This window comes from Eubalaena glacialis, chromosome 6 (assembly GCF_028564815.1).
Source record: "Eubalaena glacialis isolate mEubGla1 chromosome 6, mEubGla1.1.hap2.+ XY, whole genome shotgun sequence".
NCBI classification, from domain to species: Eukaryota; Metazoa; Chordata; class Mammalia; order Artiodactyla; family Balaenidae; genus Eubalaena; species Eubalaena glacialis.
In genome coordinates, this window is record NC_083721.1 from 69425035 (window position 1) to 69444364 (window position 19330).

The window sequence follows — 19330 nt, forward strand, 5'->3', positions numbered from 1 at the left end:
ATACGTCAATAAAAATTTTTTAAAATAAATATTTCCTCCTTTTTGAATAAAATGCTTGGAAAATGTTATTTGGTGGTTAAACATCTTTATCCTTTAGGGCAAATACAGGAGAGCTTGATGATAAACACAGGCCAGTGCTGATAAAAGACCACAACTAAACATGACAGCATCAAGGGCTCCTCACAGTTATCAATAGCATTCAGCTGAAAACTACAGGAAGGGCACAGTACAGCTTTAGTTCAGTAAATCTGAAGGGCAGATTGACCCCAACAAGTAGCCCCTGCTAAAACAAGCCCACTTTGAGCCTGTGTTAGGTCTTGGTGGTCTACTCCAGGGCCAGAGAGTCTTAAACTTTTTTGCTATTCGAAGCACCTCAGGTGCTTGCTGAGACTGCAAATTCTGGCCCATCCCGAAGGAGGCAAATTCTATAGCTCTAGAGTGGTGCCCAGACATCTGCATCTTCAGCAAGCCCCTCAAATGATTCTGATATCCCTGATACCCAGAGCTGCTTAGGACTTTCATGGGCCCCAGGCAATTTTGCCTTTGTAGGCCCCTTACTCCATGAAAAGTATTAAACATGATACTTCGCTACTGCATTGGTATAAACATGAATGTAATCGAAACTAGATTATATTCTTTTTTTTATTTTTAAAGAAACTAAAACATTTCTGTAGACCCTAAAAGCTCAGGGGCCCTAGCTACTTTGCCTACCGGATAGATCACCCTGCTTATACGTGGATACTGTAACCTTTAGGTGTAACACTTCAATCCCTCTAACCTCTGGAGGGTCAAAGTATTAATATTTATTTAATAATTGAGTTCACTCATTCGGGCATGCTCATCTGAGAAATGCAGGATGAAATGGGACCCTACTTGGTGGCTGACCATCTCCCCCTTTGACTGTCTTTTCTCCTTCCCACACTCCCCGGTTGCAGACAGCCAGGATCTCTTGCTGTGTCATAATCTCTATTCTATAAAATGAGGAAATTATCATCTCCCAACACCCATTTACATTTCAAATGCATTCATATCAATGTCTTAACTCTCTACCCAGGTCTCTGCATGCCAGAAACTATTACCTCTAACTGAAATCAATACTTTGCCTTCAGAACAGCTTTCAAACCTTTCTGACCCCAACATACACTAAGAAATACATTTTATATCAGGCCCAGTACACAGATATAACTGAAAAGTTTTATGAAGTATATTTACACTGAAAATAATTTTTCCTGGACAGTTTCACAAATAATACTTCTATTTACTATTGAATTCACTGAAATTACATATTCTGCTCCACTAAAAAAAAAAATGCTGGTCTCACCCACTAAATTGATTTTATGACTTGCTAATGGGTCACAATCTACAACTTGAAAAACACTGGTCCAAGTAGTAGCAAATATAATAAAATATCTGGGAGGGAGGGTGTGAGGGAACCCTGGGGGAGGGAGGGGGTGAGGGAATTCTGTGTGAAGGAGGGTATGGAGGAGCTCTCAGTGAGGGCAGGTGTAAAAAAAATATATAGCTGAAGACAAATGTCTATTTCTGCGATAGGGATATACCTACCACAGGTAACAGACATCTCACCCTTAGCCACAACATCTTCTGCCCCAGTGTTTCTGAAGGAGTATCGGCCAACAAGGTCTCCTTTTTAAAAAATCCACTCAAATATTTAAGGAGCACCTACCATGTGCTGGGCAGTGATCAAGACTCTGCAAATATAGAATAATCAAAGTCCAAACCCTCATGCAGTGACATTCTCGTTGGGGGAGATAGACAGTAATCAAATAAATAGGCAAATATATAGTGGTCAGATGGTGGTAAGTGCTACAGAAGGGTCTTTTTTCAGACCCTTCTTTTCCTGGGCATGTTCACCTCCCTTCCTCCTTTCTCCCAGAAAGTATGTACTCTCTTGGGATTTACTGATACCGTCAGTTTGACCTGAGAAGGATGGGGCCAGTAGTCAATTCTTCTTAAAAGGTGACTTTGTGTGTCTTTTCTGTTTTGAATGGTTACTGAGTTCAATATGTTTTTATAATTTTTAAATTCTTACTTAGACGGTAATGATAATAATTATCCCCACGTATTGCAAATGTAATGAGAGTGGGATCAAGTTCACTAAGCCAAGCTTTTAGTTAGTTTCAGAAGTCAGCAGCATTTGGTCCTTTTTATTCCAGGGCTGGTGTTCCTAGATGTCCCAGTTCCTTCCACAAGGAGGCCTCTTATTGGGCCCCCACCTACTTTTCTCCTGATTGGTATTCTGCTCTGGATTACAGGGGTTACCCAGTGAGAATCCCACAGATGTGAGAAATGTGATCACTTCAGATCAAGGCTAGACTTCAACCTGCATTTGAATTAAGAGGTCAAGAACTTAAAACAATAATAAATCTTCCCACACCATCTTATGACAAAGAGTCCATGATAGCTACTGAAATTAACAACTGCACCCCTCCCCCACAAAAAGCTAGAATTCACCCAATGGATGCATTAGATCAGGAGTTAGCAAACTTTTAAAATATTTTCAGCTTTGCGAGCCATACTGCCTCTGTCACTACTCAACTCTGCCACCGTAACCCTAAAGCCACCACAGAAAATATGTAAATGAATGGCATGGCTGTGTTCCAATACAACCTTATTTACAAAAACAAGCAGCAGGTGACCCCTGATGATGGAGAGACTATTTCTTGGTGAGAACACTAGGGCTTACATTTGAGATGATAGGCTGATGAGATAGGTAAGGAAAGGCAAAGGCACTGAAGAAAGAGGCCTACCAATAACAAAGAGCCAGGTTGTCCAAAGAGCAATGTGTATGCAAGAAGGTGGCAAGAGACTAAAATGTTAATTAGGTGAGAACAGGACATTTATAAGCATATGCAAATTGACCTTTTGCCATTTCATCTTTTATTTTAAAACTATATTATTTTTAAAATATTCTTAAAATATTATTGAAAAAGTCATTTTCTATTAGAGTCGCAAACTTCTTCCTTGAATCAAAAGTTGTGCCACTATCCTGGTTACCTGTGGATTCACCAAGCAATCCAGCAAGTCATCTGTAGAAAGGAATGTCTGGGAAGGGGCCACAGTACTATTTGAAGCAATTTGTTCCACTACTGCATTCTCACTTTCACTCATCATTCGTCGTCTCTTGGTATAATGCAATTTTCCAAAGCGTTTTCCATTTTTGTCAACAAAGTCTTCACCATCACTTTCAAACATGCCTCCTCTTTCTGAGGGTGGTTCTTGGGAACCTGGTATCACAGGAACCAGATCAGGACCAAAGGGACTTGCTGCCTCCTGACTTACTGTTCCCAAGGTTAAGCTGTGGCTACTAGTTTGTTCTACCTTCACGTGGTTGTGCACATTTAATTCTTCCTTTATCACGTACTCTCCGTTTGTGCTCAGCGCTTGGGTTTCTACTACCTTAGATGTTCCATAATGATCAAAAAAAGCAGAAACGGCTCCATTTAAGTAGCGACAATTGACTTCATGGGATGTTTCCTCAACCTAAGGAAAAAGAAAAACTCTTTAAAATGGTTATATGCACTTACATAAATTGGAAAACAAATTTTCCAGCCGGGATTGGTTTATCACAGGATACTAACTGCCATGATGAAAACCAGAAGGGACCTACCTCAGTTGGGTTTAACCAAGCTCTGGTATCATGTGGATTCTCTGCAGTTTTCAGGGCACACACAAGCATGCGGGTGATTGCCTCTTCTACCCGGGCTTGGTGGTCCTCTTCCTAAATCAAGGTTAAAAAAAAGACACATTTTTTCATTTGTCTCTGTGTCTCATTGCTTAAAACAGAGTAGAGTCTCTTAATTGTGTGTTCTGTTCTCTCATTAACATAAGCTTTGTTACTGAAGGAATATGTTGTTGGCAGACCACAATTTTTATGTATTCACTCTCCTCTGCCATCTAGAAGAGTTTTAGAATATTTCACCAACCAAATATAAGCGTGTATCCTGTCTATAAGACATAGACCTTAAGTATGAACCACCTTGCGATTTTTTTCCCAATATTTTCCATTCTCTGACATGTTTAAAGTTAAAAAAAAAAAGTATTACATACAAAGGAATAATCCCTGTAGAACAGTGGTCCCCAACCTTTTTGGCACCAGGACTGGTTTCATGGAAGACAGTTTTTCCATGGGATGTGGGGGGTGGATTGGTTCAGGCAGTAACATGAGCAATGGTTCAGGCGGTAATGTGAGCGATGGGGAGCGATGGGGAGCGGCAGATGACGTTTTGCTCGCTTGCCCGCTGCTCACCTTCTGCTGTGCAGCCCGGTTCCTAACAGGCCGTGGACCAGTATCGGTCCGCAGCCCAGGGGTTGGGGACCCCTGCTATAGAGGATCACTTTGATAAGCTAATTTCTTGAGGAACGGGAAATAATTATAATAAACATTCTTGGCCACAAGAATGAGATGACCAAATATCTAAATATGTTTTTTTAAAGAGACAATAAGTATAAACTATGGCATTAATGATAAATTACATTATATATATATGTGTATATATATGTAAAATTTTCTTTTTTTGGCAATCCTTTTTTTTATCTTGGCCACGCTGTGTGGCTTGTGGGATATTAGCTCCCCAACCAGGGACTGAACCCAGGCCCTCAGCAACGAAAGCAAAGAGTCCTAACCACTGGACGACCAGGGAATTCCTAGTGATGTTACATTAAAATCAATAATTTTGTTCATCAAAAGATACCATAAAGGAAAAAACAAGCCAGATGTCTGTAACATATATAAGTGATAGGAGATGAATATGCAGAATATATAAAGAATCTGCACACATCAATAAGACAAATGACCTAATTTTTTTTAAATGGGCAAAAGGCATGAAGACAAACATGTCAAAAAAAGAACAATTATAAGGTTAAAAACACAAGAAAATAGGCTTAGCTTCATTCATAATCAGGGAAATGCAAATCAAGAAACCCATGAAACTGGCAAAAGAGGGTCTGATAATTCCAGATGGTGGAGAAATGTGCTTGACAGAAATCTTGCTGATGGTGGGAAAACATGCAGGCGTTATTTTATAAACTTGAGTATTGTGTACCCTACAGACCAGCAACTCCACTCCTATATATATACATATATACATATTCTCTAGAGAAACTCTTGCACATGTGTACAAGAATATTCTATTTATAAAAGCAAAAGAAATTGGAAACAACCCTAATATCCATCAACAGAAAAATGAATCAAATTGTAGTACATTAACACAAGAGGATATTATATCATGGTGAAAATGAATGACCAGCTACGTGTGACAACACAGATGAATCTTAGAAACATAATATTAAATTAAAAAAAAAAAAAGCAAATCCCCAAGATGAGATACCACTTCACACTAGGAAGGCTATAATAAGCCAGATAACGACAAGTGTTGGTGAGGATATAGAGAAATCAGAATCTTCACAAATTGCTGGTGGGAATGTAAATAGTACAGCTGCTTTGGAAAACAGCCTGGCAATTCCCCAAAGGTTAAATTTAGAGTTACCAGATGGTTAATTTTATAAGTCAACTTGGCTAGGCTATGGTGACCAACTGTCTAGTCAAACACTAGTCTAGTGTTTGTCACTGTGAAGTTTGTCACTGTCAAAATATTTCATAGATGCGATTAACATTTATAATCAGCTGACTTTAGGTAAAAGGAGATTATCCTCAATAACGTGGGTGTACCTCATCCAATCAGTTGAAGGCCATAGGAGTAAAATTTAAGGTTTTCTGGAGAAGAGATTCTGCCTCAAGATTGCAACAGAAATCCTGAGTGAGCTTCCAGCCTGCCAACCTGTTCTACAGATTTTGGACTCCAGACTGCAACTTTAACTCTTGTCTGAATTTCCAGCCTGTTGGCCTGCCTTGGCTGATGTACCATATGACCCAGCAACTACACTCCTAGGTACACACCAAGAGAAATGAAAGCATACATCCACACAAAAACTTGTACACAAATGTTAACAGTAGCATTATTCATAATAACCAAAAGTAGACACAACCCAAACGTCCATCAATTGATTAGTGGATAAACAAAATGTGGTATATCTGTACAATAAAAAATTTTTTAGCCATAAAAAAAAGGAATGAAGTACTGATACATGCTACTACATGGATGATTCTTGAAAACATTATGCTGAATGAAAGACGCCAGCCATAAAAGGTGTCCCCTTCAAATAGTTAAAACAGAAAAAAAAATTCTGTATAGTTTTAGAAGTAATGGGTATGGTTACAAGCAGGCAGATGACAGCTCCACAATGGAATGAGCTATCTTGGGAGGCAAAGCATCTGTAAAGCTATTGTAGACGTGACTTTGGCACTGGGAGTGGAAGTGAACTCCATGCACTCTACCTTGATATTTGCTCTGATTCCAATACAGCGTGCTGCAAGCAGAATTTCTTTCTTTCTTTTTTTTCATGTATAGTATTTTTAAAAGTTTATTTTATACAGCAGTTTCTTATTAGTTATCTATTTTAAACATATTAGTGTATATATGTCAATCCCAATCTCCCAATTCATGCCCCCACTCCCCACCCGCCTGCTTTCCCCCCTTGGTGTCCATATGTTTGTTCTCTATATCTGTGTCTCTATTTCTGCCTTGCAAACCGGTTCAGCTGTACCATGTTTCTAGATTTCACATATATGCATTAATATACAATATTTGTTTTTCTCTTTCTGACTTACTTCACTCTGTATGACAGTCTCTAGGTCCATCCACGTCTCTACAAGTGACCCAATTTCATTCCGTTTTATGGCTGAGTAATATTCTATTGTATATATGTACCACATCTTCTTTATCCATTTGTCAGTTGATGGGCATTTAGGTTGCTTCCATGATCCGGCTATTGTAAATAGTGCTGCAATTAACATTGGGGTGCATGTGTCTTTTTGAATTATGTTTTTCTCTGGGTATATGCCCTGTAGTGGGATTGCTGGGTCATATGGTAGTTCTATTTTTAGTTTAAGGAACCTCCATACTGTTCTCCAAAGTGGCTGTATCAATTTACATTCCCACCAACAGTGCAAGAGGGTTCCCTTTTCTCCACACCCTCTCCAGCATTTGTTGTTTGTAGATTTTCTGATGATGCCCATTCTAACCGGTGTGAGGTGATACCTCATTGTAGTTTTGATTTGCATTTCTCTAATAATTAGTGATGTTGAGCATCTTTTCATGTGCCTCTTGGCCATCTGTATGTCTTCTTTGGAGAAAAGTCTATTTAGGTCTTCTGCCCATTTTTTGATTGGGTTGTTTGTTTTTTTACTATTGAGCTGCATGAGCTGTTATATATTTTGGAGATTAATCCTTTGTCTGTTGATTCGTTTGCAAATATTTTCTCCCATTCTGAGGGTTGTCTTTTTGTCTTGTTAATAGTTTCCTTTGCTGTGCAAAGCTTTTAAGTTTCATTAGTTCCCATTTGTTTATTTTTGTTTTTATTTCCATTACTCTAGGAGGTGGTCAAAAAAGATCTTGCTGTGATTTATGTCAAAGAGTGTTCTGCCTCTGTTTTCCTCTAAGAGTTTCATAGTGTCTGGTCTTAAATTAGGTCTTTAATCCATTTGGAGTTTATTTCTGTGTATGGTGTCAGGGAGTATTCTAATTTCATTCTTTTACATGTAGCTGTCCAGTTTTCCCAGCACTACTTATTGAAGAGACTGTCTTTTCTCCATTGTATATCCTTGCCTCCTTTGTCATAGATTAGTTGACCATAGATATGTGGGTTTATCTCTGGGCTTTCTATCATGTTCCATTGATCTATATTTCTGTTTTTGTGCCAGTACCATATTGTCTTGATTACTGTAGATTTGTAGTATAGTCTGAAGTCAGGGAGTCTGATTTCTCCAGCTCCGCTTTTTTCCCTCAAGACTGTTTTGGCTATTCGGGGTCTTTTGTGTCTCCATACAAATTTTAAGATTTGTTGTTCTAGTTCTGTAAAAAATGCCATTGGTAATCTGATAGGGATTGCATTGAATCTGTAGATTGCTTTGGGTAGTATAGTCATTTTCACGATATTGATTCTTCCAATCCAAGAACATGATGTATCTCTCCATCTGTCTGTGTCATCTTTGATTTCTTTCATCAGTGTCTTATAGTTTTCTGAGTATAGGTCTTTTACCTCTTTAGGTAGGTTTATTCCTAGGTATTTTATTCTTTTTGTTGCAATGGTGAATGGGATTGTTTCCTTAATTTCTCTTTCTGATCTTTCATTGTTAGTGTATAGGAATGCAAGAGATTTCTGTGCATTAATTTTGTATCCTGCGACTTTACCAAATGCATTGATTAGCTCTAGTAGTTTTCTGGTGGCATCTTTAGGATTCTCTATGTATAGTATCATGTCATCTGCAAACAGTGACAGTTTGACTTCTTGTTGTCCAATTTGTATTCCTTTTATTTCTTTTTCTTCTCTGATTGCCGTGGCTAGGACTTCCAAAACTATGTTGAATAATAGTGGTGAGAGTGGACATCCTTGTCTTGTTCCTGATCTTAGAGGAAATGCTTTCAGTTTTTCACCATTGAGAATGATGTTTGCTGTGGGTTTGTCGTATATGGCCTTTATTATGTTGAGGTAGGTTCCCTCTATGCCCACTTCCTGGAGAGTTTTTATGATAAATGGGTGTTGAATTTTGTCAAAAGCTTTTTCTGCATCTATTGAGATGATCGTATGGTTTTAATTCTTCAATCTGTTAATATGGTGTATCACATTGACTGATTTGTGTATATTGAAGAATCCTTGCATCCCTGGGATAAATCTCACTTGATCGTGGTGTATGATCCTTTTAATGTGTTGTTGGATTCTGTTTGCTAGTATTTTGTTGAGGATTTTTGCATCTATATTCATCAGTGATATTGGTCTGTAATTTTCTTTTTTTGTAGTATCTTTGTCTGGTTTTGGTATCAGGGTGATGGTGGCCTCATAGAATGAGTTTGGGAGAGTTCCTTCCTCTGCAATTTTTTGGAAGAGTTTGAGAAGGATGGGTGTTAGCTCTTCTCTAAATGTTTGATAGAATTCACCTGTGAAGCCATCTGGTCCTGGACTTTTGTTTGTTGGAAGATTTTTAATCACAGTTTCAATTTTATTACTTGTGATTGGTCTGTTCATAGTTTCTATTTCTTCCTGGTTCACTCTTGGAAGGTTACACCTTTCTAAGAATTTGTCCATTTCTTCCAGGTTGTCCATATTATTGGCATAGAGTTGCTTGTAGTAGTCTCTTAGGTTGCTTTGTATTTCTGCGATGTCCGTTGTAACTTCCCCTTTTTCATTCCTAATTTTATTGATTTGAGTCCTCTCCCTCTTTTTCTTGATGAGTCTGGCTAAAGGTTTATCAATTTTGTTTATCTTCTCAAAGAACCAGCTTTTAGTTTTATTGATCTTTGCTATTGTTGTCTTTGTTTCTATTTCATTTATTTCTGCTCTGATCTTTATATTTCTTCCCTTGTACTAACTTTGGGTTTTGTTTGTAGTTCTTTCTCTAGTTCTTTAAGGTGTAAGGTTAGATTGTTTATTTGAGATTTTTCTTGTTTCTTGAGGTAGGATTGTATTGCTATAAACTTCCCTCTTAGAACTGCTTTTGCTGCATCCCGTAGGTTTTGGATTGCCGTGTTTTCATTGTCATTTGTCTCTAGGTATTTTTTGATTTCTTCAGTGATCTCTTGGTTATTTAGTAACGTATTGTTTAGCCTCCATGTGTTTGTGTTTTTTACGTATTTTCCCCTGTAATTTATTTCTAATCTCATAGTGCTGTGATCAGAAAAGATGCTTGATATGATTTCAATTTTCTTAAATTTACTGAGGCTTGATTTGTGAACCAAGATGTGATCTATCCTGGAGAATGTTCCATGCGCACTTAAGAAGAACGTGTAATCTGCTGTTTTTGGATGGAATGTCCTATAAATATCAATTAAATCTATCTGATCTATTGTGTCATTTAAAGCTTTTGTTTCCTTATTAATTTTCTGTATGATCTGTCCATTGGTGTAAGTGAGGTGTTAAAGTCCTCCACTATTATTGTGTTGCTGTCGATTTCCTCTTTTATAGCTGTTAGCATTTGCCTTATGTATTGAGGCGCTCCTACGTTGGGTGCATATATATTTATAATTGTTATGTCTTCTTCTTGGATTGACCCCTTGATCATTATGGAGTGTCCTTCCCTGTCTCTTGTAACATTCTTTATTTTAAAGTCTATTTTATCTGATATGAGTATTGCTACTCCAGCTTTCTTTTGATTTCCATTTGAATGGAATATCTTTTTCCATCCCCTCACTTTCAGTCTGTATGTGTCCCTAGATCTGAAGTGGGTCTCTTGTAGACAGCATATACACGGGTCTTGATTTTGTATCCATTCAGCAAGCCTGTGTCTTTTGGTTGGAGCATTTAATCCATTCACGTTTGAGGTAATTATCAATATGTATGTTCCTATTACCATTTTCTTAATTGTTTTGGGTTTGTTTTTATGGGTTCTTTTCTTCTCTTGTGTTTCCCACTTAGAGAAGTTCCTTTAGCATTTGTTGTAGAGCTGGTTTGGTGGTGCTGAATTCTCTTAGCTTTTGCTTGTCTGCAAAGCTTTTGCTTTCTCCATCGAATCTGAATGAGATCCTTGCTGGGTAGAATAATCCACAATATGGTTGTAGGTTCTTTCCTTTCATCACTTTAAATATATCGTGCCACTCCCTTCTGGCTTGTAGAGTTTCTGCTGAGAAATCAGCTGTTCACCTGATGGGAGTTCCCTTATGTGTTATTTGTCGATTTCCCTTGCTGCTTTCAGTAATTTTTCTTTGTCTTTAACTTTTGCCAATTTGATTACTATGTGTCTCGGTGTGTTTCTCCTTGGGTTTATCCTGCCTGGGACTCTCTGCGCTTCCTGGATCTGGGTGGCTATTTCCTTTCCCATGTTAAGGAAGTTTTTGACTATAATCCCTTCAAATATTTTCTCGGGTCCTTTCTCTCTCTCTTCGCCTTCTGGGACCCCTATAATGCAAATGTTGTTGCATTTAATGTTGTCCCAGAGGTCTCTTAGGCTGTCTTCATTTCTTTTCATTCTTTTTTTCTTTATTCTGTTCCCGGCTGTGAATTCCACCATTCTGTCTTCCAGGTCACTTATCCGTTCTTCTGCCTCAGTTATTCTCCTATTGATTCCTTCTAGTGTATTTTTCATTTCAGTTATTGTGTTGTTCATCTCTGTTTGTTTGTTCTTTAATTCTTCTAGGTCTTTGTTAAACATTTCTTGCGTCGTCTCAATCTTTGCCTCCATTCTTTTTCCAAGGTACTGGATCATCTTCACTATCATTATTCTGAATTCTTTTTCTGGAAGGTTGCCTATCTCCACTTCATGTAGTTGTTTTTCTGGGGTTTTATCTTGTTCCTTCATCTGGTACATAACCCTCTGCCTTTTCATTTTGTCTTTCTGTGAATGTGGTTTTCATTCCACAGGCTGCAGGATTGTAGGTCTTCTTGCTTCTCTATATATGTGTTTAATTTTAATTTTGATTCAGTGTTCTGTGGATAATTTTAATTAACACTTGAAGATGGTTTGAGGTATAGCAAATTAAGCCATTCACTTTGATGCTTGGATTTCATGGTTTCCAATCCCTGGAGTGCCTTCGGAGTTGGAGAAGCTGGCCTGCAGTGGCTCTCCTTCTGCGCTGCACCTAGTATTTTTTATTTAATATGTATAAGACCATGCACTAAAGAATAGTATGTTGACTACCCTTAGAGACAAAGAAATCTTATCTTAAAAAAAATGTAAACATTAATAACATATTTCAGATAATGGGCACAAAAATGATTCAGCTGAGATGTCCACTTCCGGCTGTGATAGAGTAACAGTAACTTAATTACTTTCCTACCATAAACAACTGGAAAACTAGACAAATACATATTATTAAAGGATTTCAGACATTGGACTTCAGGCAACATAAAAATGTGATCTCTGAGAAAAAGAAAATAAATGACTTAAGTACTATAATTGACCAACTTCTTTTCAGAGGGACATTCTGAACACTGGAGCAGAAAGGTGGATACCAAGCAAGGCAATCAGTTAAGCAGAATTTCTAACTGTAAGTCTATTGATCTCCCATTATACTTCTCATCCAAGGGTTACGACTCTTTTCTAAGCCACACAATAGAGCTTCCTGTTACAGTATTCCTTATGCTCCCACTGTGCCAAAGCCCTTCCCATTATCTAAGGATAAGAAAAGTCTGAGTGAGGTGAGGACGCAGCAGCCAAAGAGAGGAGAGAGATGCAATCAAGGTTTTGGGTACAGGAGAGCAGAGATGCATTCAAGGCCTCAGGTTAACGAGGGCACAGGTGCAGTCAAAGCCTCTGGTTAAAGCATACAGAGATGCAATGACACCTCAGGTGGAAGAGACAGACTTGAGCCATAAGAGTAGCCATTCTAATTGTCAAGTAGAGCAAGGCAACCAGGATTAAGCACAGCATATTGGAGGGGAAAAGCCTTTGGGAGAAATAAAATGATAACACCTAGCACTGAAAGACTGCTCTGAGAAAATGTGTAAGTAAGTCAGGACTGAGAATTCTGCAATTATTAATGAGGACCCTGAACCAAGAAGCAGGTATTTCCAGCCCAGATGGTGTGGGATGGGACTGGCAACATGGGACACACGTGGCAGATCCAGCCAGGCCCAACATGATTCTCCTAACAACACCGGTCAAGGGAGAAGACCCGGCACACCAACATCAGGGCCCATTTTGTGCCCTTAAACGAAAGAGAATAGTGTGTCACAAAAATCCTATTTCCAACCTCACTATCCATCAACAGAGCACAGAATACATAAATTATGGCACAGCAAAACAAAGTAACACTGGAGTGTTGGTGAAAATTAATCACCAAGTTCTATAGACAGGCACTGTATATCTTAAAAGCAGGGAGATTACATTTGTTAGAAAAAAAAAAATACCAGCTCAATCCATGAGTTTATACTGACAGTGACAGGATCAATGGATTCCACATAATGCCACCAGTGTCTGGGGACAAACAGAACCTGAAAACCAAACAAAAAACGGTTAGCACAAGAACAGAACATTTTATTTTTATGTCAGAATCAGATCTTAAATGAAGTTGCTAAGGAAAAAAAATGAATTCAAATGAATTTATACTAATATTGTAATAGGAAAGGGAAACAAGAAAAAAAACCCCACAATCCTTTTATTCCTTTTCTTAAATTAACAAGTTTGCATGTTCTACAAAGGATATTACTGGCTTCTCCAGTCTCTACTCTCCTATATCCTGGACCTTCTCTGTCTGCATCCAAATCTTAGTAAAGGATTCTGAGATTGTAACTTTTCCTCCTTTCCATCACATAATAGTTGTATGAGTTCTGAGAAAGGGCAGAGGTAAACACATAGGACATAGTTTCTGCCTTCTCACAGTCTAAAGTCTAGCCAATGAAAAAATAATATATAGAAAAGTGGTAAATCACTTTTTACCACTTATATAATTTACAAATTATGTAAGTGGTAAATCAGAGGAGTGGACACTGTTGCTAGAGACCTTCAGAGATGGGAGAAGCAGGCATGAACTAGGGAGGTTAGGGGCAACCTGGATGGAGGGAGTGTGATTTGAACCAGGATTAAGAGAGAATGAGGACATGCCAGGAGGGAGAAGCGGGCAAGGGAGGTGGGACTGTCGAGGGACAGCAAGTAGGCCTGTCTTACTACTGCAGAAGGAGTAAAGGGGAATAAAGTGGGGAATCAGGTTAGGGCCAGTGGAGGGCCCTGAGTTCAGAATAAAGAATCTGGATTTTATCCTGTAGGCATTTTGAGTTGCTGAGAAGTTCTGAGTAGGGGGATGGTTAAAACAGTGACATTGTGGGAGAGTCTGGGAAGGACAGGAGATTCTTGCAATGGTCCAATTATTAAATTAAGTGTTAAGATTTAAATAGGAAGATATAGCAAACGAAAGCAATGGGCAGAGTCAAGAAGGACTGCATTTATCCAGAGCCATTACAGGAGTCTGTGGAAGGCTGAGTACAGCAGATGGAGATGATCTGAAGCTTCTGGGCTTCGGATTTAGGAAAATGGTGGCACTTGCTATGGACAAGGTGGAGATGGGAAGAGAGCTCCTTTTAAGAGAACTGGGCACTAAAAACGTCCACTTCAGCCACTGGATTTAGTCATTAGGAGGTCATGAATGTCCTATCATAGAGTATACTTTCAAGTAAAGTGGTAAGAGAGAGAGCCAGTTTACGGTGGATTCAGGAAACAGCATGATGTAAGGAAAACTGATACAATAGACAGAAATACTCATTCGAATTTGGCTATTAAAATAGAAGAAAAAAAGAATTAGCAGCCACTTCACACCCACTAGAATGGCTATAGTTGTAGTAATATAATAATAATAACGGAAAATAACAAGTGTTGGTGAGGATGTGAAGAAATTAGAACCCTCATAAATTGCTGGTGGGAATGTAAAATGGTGCAGCTGCTGTGCAAAACAGTTTGGCAATTCCCCCAAAAGTTAAAAAACACAGAGTTATCATATGACACAGCAATTCCACCCTTACGTATGTACCCAAGAGAAGTGAAAACATATGCTCATACGAAAACTTGTACTCAAATGTTTCTAGCAGCATTATTCATAATAACCATAAAGTGGAAACAACCCAAATATCCATCAGCTGTTTAATGGATAAATAAAATGTATATCCACATAATGGAATATATTCAGCCATAAAAAAGAATGAAGTGCTGTTAACATTCTACAGCCTGGATGAACCTTGAGGAAATTATGCGACGTGAAAAAAGCCAGACACGAAAGTCCACAGACTGCACAACTGCACTTATGTGAAATGTCCAGAATAGGTAAATCTATACAGAAAGAAAACAGAGAAGTGGTTGTCAAGGGCTGGGGGGGATAAGTGAATGGGGAATGACTGCTGATGGGTTGAGGAAACTTAGTCAAATCGTTCGAGCTGGAGCACTCGCGTGTAAAGGCAGCAGGAAGAGCCAGTGAGAAGGGAGCAAAAGAAGGAACACAGGCAGGTCAGAGGGATAATCAAGGGAATAAAATCTCCTTAAGAGACTAAGAAAACCTTGCAAATGTTAATAAAATATCAGACAGCAAATGCCAGTGTTGTAAAGGTGATATTCCCCACTGGGTAGCAGCACTAAGTACTAAACCTTTGGAAATGTTTCAGAGACAGTCAGTTACAAAAGTAACATCCATTCTTGCTTAAGAGCAAATCATTCTCAACAAATATTATATGGTATCACTTATATGTGGAATCTAAAAAGTGATACAAATGAATCTATATACAGAACAGAAACAGACTCACAGACATAGAAAACAAACTTACGATTATCATGTTTGGTTATGGGGAAAGGGGTAACTTAGGAGTGGGGGATTAACAGACACAAAGTACTATACATAAAATAGATATGCAACAAGGATTTACTGTATAGCACAGGGAACTATATTCAATATCTTGCAATAAATTATAATGGAAAATAATCTGAAAAACTATATATAACTGAATCACTTTGCTGTACACCAAAAACTAACACAATATTGTAAATCAACTATACTTCAATTAAAACAAACAAACAAACAAAAAACCCTAAATCGTTCTTAGTTCATTCTGCCTTTGTTGGCCTACTAACTGGATGCATTCGAACCTGTGTTTGTATGTCTGGATTTTATCGTGGTTGAACAGATATTAATTGTGAATAAATGTTCCAGAAATGTTCAAGTACTCATGCCTTGACACCTTCTCTTAACCTGAATAAAAATAACTGAGCTTTTGGATCTTCCTCCACAGGCCATTCTCCTCTTCACCAGCAGGAGGAGCTGTGTTCCCTCCTCCCATCTCCCTCCCATGACCTGTGAAGCAGGGATTGTATGTGAGGCCTACAGCTGGGGAAGCTACGTTCCAATAGCAGAGCAGCAGGGAAGGAACCATTGTTATTTGTAGTGGTAGGGAGGCACGTGGCATAAAGACTTGAAAGAAGATATAGCTGGGGTGTCCACTGACAGGTCACCAATGTTTTAAAGCTCCCATTACCTGTCCGGGGCTCAGGGTAACCATATGTCTTCGAGCCTTCCAGAATTGAGGAAAACATTTTAAATCAGGATTGACAACATTGATTTTACTGAACACACTAGATTCTTCATAAGGGATTCTAGTTGGATAAAGGAAAGGAGTATCTTCAGGAGGAAAGAGATGCCATCTTTTCCTAGTTAAAAAAATAAGATACAAGTTAGTACTCTAAACTTGAGACAAAACATGTAAGAAGGCAGCAGCTAAGTGCTCATTTTCACTCATTTTCATTCAATCCATAAAGGAATAAAGGAGCCACCTCAGGGGTCACCTGGCCCATCTCTCACTCGGGGCTGGAATCTCCTCTGCAGACACCTGGTAAAGGAAGGGCAGCAACCAGTGGGTATCTCATGATGCCCTGAGCAGCCTATTTGCAGGGACAGGAGCTACTTTGTAAGATCATTCTTTCTTATCTCAAATCAAAGTCAGCCTCCTCATAAACTGTTTCCATCCCTGAGTCTAGAGCTCCCCAGAATAATCTCTACCCTTTGAAATCTCTGTATTCTTCTCTTATACAGAGTAACCATTCATCCAGAGTAACTACCCACCAAATAGTTTCCAGACTTCTCCCTATTGGGGTTGTAAATTCCTTAACCTAAACATTTGTTAAGTTGATCCATTAAGGAAGAGAAATGCACGAATGATGCCACACAACTAAAAAGTAGTATAATATAGGAATTTTCAAAAAGAAAACTGTAAAATGTTTCAGTCACTTTAAAATTTTTTGAAAAATGGAAGTGATAAACCTTAACTCATAAAACACTAGACACACCAATACTTTGAGCCAACAGAGGGAGGACATCTGAAGCAAAGGAGGGAGAAGTGTGAAAAAGGAAGAGACACAGACAGACAGAAATACACAGATGGGGAAGCAAAGAGAGAGGGAAAAGAACCTAGTTCTGAGACAAGCCCTAAAGCCCTCTAGTGACCCCTGGCAGTTACAGAGGGGCTATCATGTCCTTTCAAAACATGTCCTTTCAAAAGAGCTGACTGCTCTTCTCAAACTAGGAAATATAAAGTCTTATTTTGCCTTAGAGATGATAAAGCTGCTCCCTCCCACTGGACCTATGACTAGTTTGGGAGAATTTTTGGCATTTAGGATGTTTAGAATGTTAGAGCTGGAAGGACCCTTAAGAGATCATCAGTCTAATCTTACATTCAAAGAAGTGGAAGAGGGAGCCAGGGTTTGCTCAGTGTCATTCACTGGGCTGGTGTGAGTGGTGGACCCAGTACTAGGTCACAGATCTCCAGACCCCTGCACTACAGCTGTGTTTCCCAAAGGAACAGCCACGATGATAACCATCCCATACAATTTGCTCTGCTAGGTTTAAAATGTAATATATATGCATCCTTGTGTTCTTAATCAGAAAAGGTAGTCAATCATCATGTCATCCCTGGCTCAAAAACCTCTTGGTTCTGATGCTGAAAGAACAGAGACTAAGCAGTATTTGCCTGGGCATTAAGACCCTCAGGCTCCACCCTGCCTTTCCTACTAATCCCTCTGTCTCTAATGCACAATTTACACGGACAACTCACTGGGCCCTCTGTATACCCCACGCTTTCCTGGGGCTCTGCTCATGCTGGTCCCTTTGTTCCTCCCACCTGTGTCTTTTGAACATTCACCCACCCTTCGAAACCCATCCCAAATGGCAGCTCCCCTCTGAAATCTTCCCTAATCTTTCCAACAGGAACATTTTCTCTTCTACTTCTCAGTTCCATGGCTCTACGAAACCTTCCTCAAGGGCATGTTCATTCTGCCTAGATATATCACAGCAATCCGTGGGCTTCCCTGCACCCTAACTGTACATACACGCTCTTAGGGCAGAGAGGTGTCTTACTTGTTCACCTCTGTTCCTACTGTAACACGTGGTATCTGCACGGCAGGATACTCAATAAATACTTACTGAATAGTTAGTTATTTTATTACTCCAGAGCTATATGAGGCCAGAAAATATGGTCTACGACAAAGTTAAAGTAAAGCTATATTAATTTTATATCACAGAAAGAACCCAGGTATTTTTTGGTAATGTTTTTCCAACTGAATTTCTTTGGCTTATTTCTCCACTCAGAACACACAGAAAGCAGCTACTTAAAATGATGTCCTCTCTAACCAAGTTTAAGGTTCAGGCTATTAACTCCATAAGGGCAGGGACCAGGCACACTTGATTCACTGCTGCAACCATAGTGCATTAATAATGCACCTAGACGTTCTAGGCTGCTTAATAAAGACCTGAGGAATCCAGGAGGAACTATCTCATACAGTTTTATAGTTTTCAAAGTACTTCACACGTGGGGGGAGCAGTTCAAGATGGCAGCAGAGGAAGACCCTGAACTTACCTCCTCCCACAGACACAAAAAAATACACATGTACATATAGACCAGTTCCCTCTGAAAAGAACCTGAGAACTAGATGAACACCTGCTCCACAATAAAGAATAAAAAGGACTAACTACATCGAGATGGGCAGGAGAGGCAGAGAGACGCTCCCGCCAAAACCCCCAGCCCCCGCGTGGTGGCACACAACAGGAAGGGACCTCACCAGACAAGGGCTTCTCCCGGGAAGTGAGGGGCTGGCACCCCACGTCAGGAGCCCCGGCCCCTGGGATCTATACCACAGAGATGAGCCCCCCTAACAGCTGGCTTAGGAAACCAACAGGACAGATGTCTAAGGGTCCCCAAGTGCTACACGAAACTGAGACTCCCCTCGTAAAGGGTTCACGTACATCTCACTTGCCCCAAACCCTAGCAAAACAACAGCAGTTTGAAAAGTGTTGAGACTATACGTGAAGGAAAGTCATTTAGAATCTGAAAGTATCCACCGAAGGGGTGGGAAATGATGGAAATGCTCCCCCGGGATGGAAGCACCGGCAGACGCCATTGTTGTGCTCCCCACCTAACCTGCGGGCACAGGTGGGCAAGCTCAGATGCAGGGGCGAGCAACTGTGGCTTTACCCTGCCACAATGCTGAAGCCAGAGAGCTCCGGTGACCAGAGCACTTCCCCAGCCCTGGCACAGGCAGGTGGGCACAAACAGTCCCGGCATTCTCCTGCTCCCTAGCTAAAGTCTGTGAGTGTGGGAGGCTGCAACACATCCCTGCCCCCTGGCTGGGGCTGGTGAGCATGAGTAGTCACAGCGTTCTCCTGCTCCTGGAAAGCCAACACGCGTGCACGGACAAGGCAATCTCATGCTGCACTGCCGAAGCCTGCGGGCGCGAGCGGTCATCGTTTTCCCACTGCTCTCCTAAAACAAGAGAGCAAGTCCCACCCCCTACACT

At 39.8% G+C, this 19330-nt stretch overlaps 1 protein-coding gene across 3 annotated transcripts in view; it reads right to left on the bottom strand.

Moving 5' to 3' along the window:
• Positions 1 to 2891: 2891 nt before the first annotated feature.
• HSPBAP1 (HSPB1 associated protein 1) overlaps positions 2892 to 19330 on the bottom strand; it is a 61746-nt gene continuing 45307 nt past the window's right edge. For all 3 annotated transcript variants that reach the window (XM_061193170.1, XM_061193168.1, XM_061193169.1), the window contains 4 exons: positions 16021 to 16192; positions 12919 to 13002; positions 3629 to 3739; positions 2892 to 3501 (listed from right to left, as the gene is read on the bottom strand). In XM_061193170.1, coding sequence (XP_061049153.1) covers positions 2962 to 3501; positions 3629 to 3739; positions 12919 to 13002; positions 16021 to 16192 — 907 coding nt within the window. In that variant the 3' untranslated portion in view covers positions 2892 to 2961. The remainder of the gene's footprint in view (positions 3502 to 3628; positions 3740 to 12918; positions 13003 to 16020; positions 16193 to 19330) is intronic.